Here is a 9065-nt window from a genome sequence, read left to right on the forward strand (position 1 = left end):
AGACGGCTCTTTGAACGTCTGCGTTTTCGTCGGTAACGTAGAGGCCGCCACCCACGGATCCCCCCACTCCTACTCGTCGCACCCGCGCGGATGAGCCGACGCTCTCTGTATAAAGCGGCCACTGTGCACAAGTCAAATCGCCCAAGAGGAGAAGCCAAGCAAAGAACGAAGCAGAACACATCTGTCTGTCTTCCTTCATTCACACGCGCGTGCGCGCGAGGGAGGGAGGGAGGGAGGGAGGGAGGGAGGGAGAGAGAGAGGATTCCCTGGTTTGGTGGCGCTCGGCAATGTGATGGCGCAGCCGCAGCAGCAGCAACGGCAACGGCGCCTCGTCGCGGCGCTCCTGGTGCTCCTCTCCCTCTGCTGCCTTGCTCGCCTCGGCGCCGCGGCTTCTGCAGGTACGCACCAGGCGAATACTACCCGTCTCTCTTCTTGTTCTTGCTTGGTGCGACTGTTTGTCTTACAGATCAATCGCTTCGTCGATCCGTGCAGCGAGTGCTGACCCTCACCGGAAGGATGGAGCGGCGACTGCGCTGGGCAAGGCCGCGCCACAGGTTTGCCTTGCCCCACTCTCCATCCCCACCGATTGATTAGTCTAGGAGAAGAGAAAACGCTCTACGCTACTCCTAGTATACTTGCCCTTTTAGATAGTTGCTGATGCACATAGCAAAACTGGAGTGGAGATCAACCTTTTGTGTTTCATCCGTCGTATATATGCAGGATGAGGAGGCAGCGCCCGGGTTCACGACGACCACCGTGGAGGACCGAGGGCGAGGGCGAGGACCGGTGAGGGTAGTGATGGAGGTTGACATCGAGGACTATCCCCGGTATGGCGCCAATGGCCGGCACAACCCGGAGGGTCCGCACCCGTGACAGCGGCCAGCACGGCCGCCGCGCCCGCGAGATCAATGCGCGCCGGCCTAGCTAGGCAGCTGCTCGTCACCAGATCTGGTACTAGTTACAGCTAGGTTGGTTCGCGCGCACGCGACCATCACCACCACCCGTGCCTGTGCGCACGGCTAGCTGTCGACGCGGCCGCGTGCCGCGCTGTAGGCCCGTAGCTTCGCTTTTCGCTTTTCCCTTTCCTACGTTGATTTTGTCTTCCGCTACTGCTTCGCTTTCTTTGCTTCCGCTCTTTCGGCCACCGGCTGCTGGACCTGAACATTGTGACTTGTGACGGCAAGCCGTACCGTATGGTACGTGTGTTCGTCCTTGTTCTTCGCATGTTTATGGCCGAGCTCTTTTCGGGCGGGATTCTGCAGAACTAAAAAATTTATTTCATAATCTGCTTTCCACATAATCTGCGGTCGACTTCTTTTCTGAGATTCCAGTTTAGGATTGTGGATTCAGTTATGCGTTGAAATGCCTGCAAGTACCCTTAGACAGAAATTGTTCGATGGACTGTTAACACTTTATTATTTCGAATAGTATCTTGTCGAATATGAGTGCGAAAGTGATTTACAAATATCATAAAATGCTAAATATTACAACTACAAATATTTTAAAGTTTTGTTCGTTACAAAAGTGGGCGAACTAAGTTCAAAAAAAAGAAAAATGGGCGAACTAAACATAGAACGAATAATCTCAAGGTATGAGACTTGCAGCAATCGCCTCGCGTGTTGTTCATGGTACCATCATCATCTTATGGTGGTAGAGTGTTGGCACCTGTAAACGACAATGGAGGTTGCACATATGCATCATTGTCAAACTTGCCAAAATGCTCATCACGTAACTTGCTGTCATGAATCCAATTATGGAGACACATGCATGCAATGACAATCATCTTTTAGGTCTCGAGTTTATACCCAGGTATGCCTCCGAGAATTCGCCATTTCATCTTGAGAACACCAAACGCCCTTTCGATGACATTTCGCAAAGAAGAATGATGATGGTTGAACATCTCATATCTCCCAATCGGTAGATGTTGTTGGAAATCTAGTACATGGTATCGTTGCCCTTTGTATCATGCTAGTATCCAACCTGTTTGGATCTTCGGAGTCCCGGCGGTGACAGATGGCATAGGGGTGGCGGAGGAAGATGGGCTGCGGCGGGAGCCCGGACCGGTGGCGGCGACGACCTGGCTGGTAGTGGCGAGGTGGGCCGGCGGCGGCACTGGAACCCTAGCGATGGCCATGCTCGAGTTGGAGCTCAGCGAAATATCGGGCATTGAAGCCCATGCGCTTTCGTTACCTTTTGTATCTGTTTTACATGGCTTGGTGACATTTCGTAATAACCTGTTGCAATAGGCGCACTCTGTTAACTTCAAACATTTTCTTTTGAGGGACTATCTAAAATCCTGAGATTTTGGGAAAATCCAATTATTTTGCAGATTTTGGATTGCGCTAGGAATCTACAGAATCCTCTCAAGATTTTGGAGAGGGAATCGTGTTCTTTTGGCTTAAGATTTTCCAAACGAGGTTCTCCATAATCCGCTCAAAAGAACTGGGCCATGCATTGCGTGCATCGAGTCTATTGAGCCCTGATTGCTCGCCCTCGTCGCTAAGATTGGAGCGGTTCACAATCTATCCTAAGAAACTTCACTCAAGGCTAGTCGTTGCTACCCGAGGGGTAATCCCACTGTTATTATGGGATGATGATGACCCCCAAGTATAGGGGATCAACCGTAAACGACGAGCAGAACAAAATGACAATTGATTTTCAGCAAGGTATTTTCTGCAAGCACTGAAATATTCAGTAACAGGTATTTTGATAGCAAGATAATTTGTAACGAGCAAGTAATGATAACGATAAATAAAGTGCAGCAAGGTAGCCCAATCCTTTTGTGGCAAAGGACAGGCCAAAACGGTCTTTTATAATAAGCAAAGCGTTCTTGAGGGTACACGGGAATTTCACCATGTCACTTTCATCATGTTGGCTTGATTCATGTTCGCTACTTTGATAATTTGATATGTGGGCGGATCGGCGCTTAGGCGTTGTTCTTACTTGAACAAACCTCCTACTTATGATTAACCCCCTCGCAAGCATCAACAACTACGAGAAAAGTATTAACATAAAATCTAACCATAACATTAAACTTTTGGATCCAAATCGGTCCCTTACGAAGTAGCGCATAAACTAGGGTTTAAACTTCTGTCACTCTAGCAACACATCATCTAATAACTACTCCACAATGCATTCCCTTAGTCCCTAATAAGGTGAAGTGCCATGTAGTTGACGTTCACATGACACCACTAAGGGAATCACAACATACATATTATCAAAATATCGAACACATATCAAGTTCACATGATTACTTGCAACATGACTTCTCCCGTGACCTCAAGAACAAAAGTAACTACTCACAAATGATAATCATACTCAAGATCATAGGGGTATTAAATAGCATAATGGATCTGAACATATAATCTTTCACCAAATAAACCATATAGTAATCAACTACAAAGATGTAATCAACACTATTAGTCACCCACAAGTACCAATCAAAGGTTCCGGTACAAAGATTGAACACAAGAGATGAACTAGGGTTTGAGAGGAGATGGTGCTGTTGAAGATGTTGATGGAGATTGCCCTCCCAAAGATGGGAGAGTTGTTGGTGATGACGATGACGATGATTTCCCCCTCCGGGAGGGAAGTTCCCCCGGCGGAATCGCTCCGTCGGAGGGCAAAAGTGCTCTTGCCCAAGTTCCGCCTCGAGATGGCGGCGCTTCATCCCGAAAGTTCCCTTCTGATTTTTTTTCTAGGTCAAAATGACCTATATACCAAAAGATGGGCACCGGAGGTGGGCCGAGGAGGGCACAACCCACCAGGGCACGTCTGGGGGCCTGGCGCGCCCAGGTAGGTTGTGCCCAGCTGGTGGGCCCCCTCTGGTAGTTATTTGCTCCAATAATTCTTAAATATTCCATAAAAAATCTCCGTGATGTTTGAGCTTATTTGGAGATGTGCAGATTAGGTAACTCTGACGTAGCTTTTTCAGGTCCAGAATTCCAGCTGCCGGCATTCTCCCTCTTTGTGTAAACCTTGCATATTATGAGAGAAAAGGCATTAGAAATACTGCAAAAGCATTATTATACATAAAAAACATTACAAATATCAGTAGGAAAACATGATGCAAAATGGACGTATCAACTCCCCCAAACATAGACCTCGCTTGTCCTCAGGCAAAAAACCGAAATCGAAAAACATGTCCCCATGCTTGGAGAGAGAGGTGTCGATAAAAACAAAATACGGACATAGAAGCATCATGTTTATTATTATGACAACAATAAACTTTGACATAAATCTTTATTACACAGCTTTTATCATATAACTTCTCATGAACAAGTAACAATTCATCACAACATTGAACTATAAAGCATAAACCTTATTAAAAACCAACAAACTATGTTCTCAGTCAACTTTGCAACTACAATTCATCATCTTTTCAGGTAGAGTCACGTGTCGGAGCCTTTAGGCAAGTTCACATACTCAACCATCATTTAACCTTTTATGATTGCTAACACTCACAACATACCCATGAACAAATAGTTTCAGCCAGACACATAGAAAGATAGGGGCTTATAGTTTCGCCTCCCAACATATTCACCTCAAGGGTGATGTCAACAATAATAACTCATGCCTACTCATATCCAACTGGATATATGTGCCTAGGTCTTTCCTCACCGCATGATCCTTGCAAAAAGAGAAAATAAAAAGGAATAGGGAATAATACTTTGACTCTAACATAAAAGTAATGCACTAAAGTAAAATATAGGCCGTTCGCAGAGGGAAGCAGGGGTTGCCATGCACTTGTTTGTTTGTATGCCAAATCTCTTAATGCAAAAGAATGTCACGTTATATTGCCTGTTATGATGGCAACCTTTATTATGCAACATGTCGCTTTTATTATTTTGCCATCACAAGTTTGTACATCGCTCAATTTTCTCTTACACTAAATGATCCAACACATTTAGAAGCGGTTTTTGTTGCCTTATTGCAACGATGACAACTTACTTGAAGGATCTTACTCAATCCATAGGTAGGTATGGTGGACTCTCAAAATAAGATTTTGGGTTAAGGGTTTTTTGATGCACAAGTAGTATCTCCACTTAGTGCGGAGTTTTTGGCTAGCAAAGATATTGAGCAAGCACCACATGTTGAAGGATCTATGAAAATATAACTTCTATGTGAATATGAACAAACATAAATCATTTCGTTGTCTTCCTTGTCCAACGTCAACAAATTTGACGCAAAATATTTAATGGGGGCTCACAATCATAAAAGATGTCCTTGATAGTGTATTTGCATGTGAATATTCTCTTCCCTTATTAATTCTTTAATGAATTGCATCATTGACCAATGCTATGCTTGTCAATCTCCAATAAATTTCACCAGTTATAGTTTTCTTTATGTGATGTCATTACTCACCATAAGATTAGCATATGATCTTTTTATTATTTCCTTTTATTTTTGTTGAAACATAAAAGTAAAGAAAGCAAAACTTGAACTAGCCTCTATTATATATCTCGCACATGATTACATAGATAGATAGATCACTAAGAAAACACTTGAAGAGAGAAGATTCAAACTAAACTTTTTATTCAACTTATTCAAAAGATAACTAAGGATCGAGCTAAGATAAATAAAGGCAAAGATAGTGGTGGTGATACGATACCGAGGGACCTCCCCCAAGCTTGGCATAAGCCAAGGGGAGTGCCCATACCATGAACTCAAGTTTCTTTTGGTGATGAAGATGGAGGTGGTGGTGATGAGGTAGTAGCATCACACTTCAGGCTCAAGAGGTACTCCAATCTACGAGTGATGCTCCAGAGGGCGATGGCATGCTCTTGCAACAGAATATTTTCATGAGTGAGATATTTATTTTGCACAAGAACCATTTCAATGATCCTAAAAGCTTTAACTTTAGTAGGGGTAAGATGACCAGAGTAAGACTGAAGGATGTATTCTTATTTTGCTTCTGGAACTTGATCTCCAACGACTTCATTGTCCTTGTCACCCTTGATGACCTTCTCCGGTTCCTCTCTTTTTAGCTCCATCTTCATTAACCAAGAATCTCCTTCTACTTTGTCAGAAGAGGAAGAAGACATGATGCCTGGCTTGACAGGTCCGACAGAAAATAGGAAGAAAGAAGAACAAAAGATTTCTCCGCGATACGGTGGTCAATACGTTTGGGTGGTATATAAAGATTTTTTATCTTGGAGGACAAGCAAACAGGAGAAAAACGGTGTCCAGAAGGTAACCGAGGTGGGCACAACCCACCTGGGCGCGCCCGGGGAGCCAGGCACGCCCTGGTGTCTTGTGCCCACTAGCGTTGCCTTCCTGGTTGTTTCTTATTTTCATATTTTTTGTAATATTTCAAAACTGACAGAAAATATTTTTGCGGATTTTTCGGAGTCCGTTTACTTACTGTATCACGTACCTACTCTTTTTTGGTTATTCTGGAGTGTTTTGGAAGGTTTATTTTATGTGTTCCTCTAGTGTCATGGTTTGGATAATATTGCTTTCAACATTATTAGGCGTACCTGAGATATAGTGCCTAATTCTTTGACCATTGACCACCTTCGGGTTAGTACCTTCGACATTATCAATCTTGATAGCTCCAGAGCGGTAAACCTCCTCAATAACATACGGTCATTCCCATTTAGAGAGAAGTTTCCCTACAAAAAATCTGAAACGAGTTGTATAAAGAGCACGTTCACCAACTCTGAATTCCCACTTTTGGATTCTTTTGTCATGCCATCTTTTAACTTTTTTTAAACAGTTTGGCATTTTCGTAGGCTTGGGTTTTCCATTCATCTAATGAGCTAATATCAAATAACCTCTTTTCACCGACAAGTTTGAAATCATAGTTGAGTTCTTTAATTGCCCAATATGATTTATGTTCTAACTCAAGAGGTAGATGGCAAGCTTTTCCATAAACCATCTTATAGGGAGACATACCCATAGGATTTTTATATGTTGTTCTGTAGGCCCAAAGTGCATCATCTAATTTCTTAGACCAATTCTTTTGGGACCTATTAACATTTTTTGTAATATCAACTTTATTTCTCTACTGCTAAGTTCAACTTGACCACTAGATTGAGGATGATAGGGTGATGCAATTCTATGGTTAACATCATATTTAGCAAGCATTTTACGGAAAGCACCATGAATAAAGTGTGAACCACCATCAGTCATTAAATATCTAGGGACTCCAAACCTTGGGAAAATAACTTCTTTAAGCATTTTAATGGAAGTGTTATGATCAGCACTACTAGTTGGAATAGCTTCTACCCACTTAGTGACATAATCAACAACAACCAAAATATGAGTATACCCGTTCACTACCAAAAATACACTTCCGTGATGATACGTGTTTGTCACAGTAGGTCACGTTTTCTGTCATGTATCTACATCCATGATGATAGAATCAAGATAGTCATACATGTGCTGTCGTAGAAGTGTTCCATCACAATACCAAAATTGTCATCACGGAAGCGTTCACTTACATGACGATAAATGACGCTTCATGGAAGTGCTTTCATCAAGGGTAACCGACACGTGGCATCCACCGTAATGGGTCGCCGTTAAGCTATCGGGTTCGGTTTTTGATCTGATAAGCCATTAACAGCCCGGACCAATGGTGATTTTCCACGTGTAAAATTCTCATTGGCCGAAGGAAACACGTGTTAGCTCGTCATTGAGTTAGATAGGCGCCTATGATATGTCAACACATGTGAAGGCCCAATGCTGGCCCATTTAGCTTACAAAGGCTGACCCGTCTGACTTGGTTAAAAGTTAGCGGGCCGGCCCATGAAAAGCCTATTAATGGTTTGTTCGCATATAGCCCGTTTTACAACCCGGTAACTCACATCGTGTTAGGGCCTTCCCGAAATCGGCCCAACTACGTCATGTGGGCCATCGAATATAACACTAGCTCGTTTCACTTTTGGCCCATGTATGGCCCATGCCGTCTTTCGGCCCATATGAGGCCTTCTGTATCTTTAGGCCCTTTAGTGGCCCGCGATGACTCTGACCCATAATGAACAGTAAGTTTCTTTGTATCTATTAATGGCCCATGCTTTCCATGGGCCGTTTTTAGCCCGTGTTAGCTTTCGGCCTACTGACGGCCCATATGTTCTTGGGCTCCTTTCCGGCCCTCGATTACTTCCGGCCCGTTACTGGCCTATTCCCCCAATGGGCCAAATTCTGCCCGTGGTTAGAATTGGCCCATTTATGGCATGTTAACCCGTTGCACCATTTCCAGCCCATCCTATATTCTGGCACATTAATGACCCTTTATGCATGTGACAGAATTAAGCCTTTGCTGTCTTCCGGCCTATTAACGGCCCGCTACCGTGCTGGCCCGATACCAATTACGCTAGTTTACGGCCCATGTGGACCCATTTATCTGACAGCCTGAGGCCCACTGATTCTACGGCCTGTTGGAGGCCCAGTTATCCAACGGCCCATAGGAGGCCCATGAATCCTACGGCCTGTAGCAGGCTCAAGGTTACCACGGTCCGTATATGGCCCATGGTTGTTGCGGCCACTAGCAAACCAGGGAAAAAGAAGACTAGGAAATAAATAAGCCTGAAACTAATGCTAGGCTATTAAGGCGATTGCACAGATTACATCCACTGGGCATCAAAGTTTGCCACCAGTGCTAATATAGGGAACACCCTACACTATACAAAAATGGATTGATGTTTTCTTCATTCGGTGGCTGCACGCTAAGAACAAATTTTGTATCGGAACAAAACAAATTACAACCATAAAACAAAAGGAAGGTTAGCATAAAAGTTAAAAGTATGGCAGATAAATGCACCACCAGAAGTTCAGAAGCTCGGTTCATTTGACCTGGCTGTTACGTTTTCATGATGTACTATCTGATGGAGCACCATAACCTTCGCCTTCATTTCTCCTAGGCTCCTGAAAAACATAGCAAATGTCTGATAGTCCGGTGTCAAAACCATGCATATCTTGATGACATAGAACAATGGTTGTCCTTGTTTCACAAAGGGTCTCCGTTAGGGAATGGACTTGTGTCTGGAGCGCAGATATAACATTGTCTTGAGCTTGCATATCTTGATCATGAGGCAATTTGTACTAGATTGCCTTAACAACCA

General features: G+C 43.8%; 1 protein-coding gene across 1 annotated transcript; it reads left to right on the forward strand.

Moving 5' to 3' along the window:
- Window positions 1–251: 251 nt before the first annotated feature.
- On the forward strand, window positions 252–1449 carry LOC119281216. The gene is made up of 3 exons (XM_037561808.1): window positions 252–398; window positions 493–554; window positions 721–1449. The coding sequence occupies exons 1-3, from the start codon at window positions 293–295 to the stop codon at window positions 871–873; spliced, it is 321 nt and encodes a 106-aa protein (XP_037417705.1). The 5' UTR covers window positions 252–292; the 3' UTR covers window positions 874–1449.
- The last annotated feature ends 7616 nt before the right edge of the window (window positions 1450–9065 follow it).

Source organism: Triticum dicoccoides, chromosome 3B (genome assembly GCF_002162155.2).
Source record: "Triticum dicoccoides isolate Atlit2015 ecotype Zavitan chromosome 3B, WEW_v2.0, whole genome shotgun sequence".
Classification (NCBI taxonomy): domain Eukaryota; kingdom Viridiplantae; phylum Streptophyta; class Magnoliopsida; order Poales; family Poaceae; genus Triticum; species Triticum dicoccoides.

Coding starts and splice junctions, on each gene's coding strand:
- LOC119281216 (XM_037561808.1), top strand. CDS start 293: ATGGCGCAGCCGCAGCAGCAGCAACGGCAACGGCGCCTCGTCGCGGCG. Junction 399..492: donor CGGCGCCGCGGCTTCTGCAG/GTACGCACCAGG, acceptor CGATCCGTGCAG/CGAGTGCTGACCCTCACCGG. Junction 555..720: donor TGGGCAAGGCCGCGCCACAG/GTTTGCCTTGCC, acceptor GTATATATGCAG/GATGAGGAGGCAGCGCCCGG.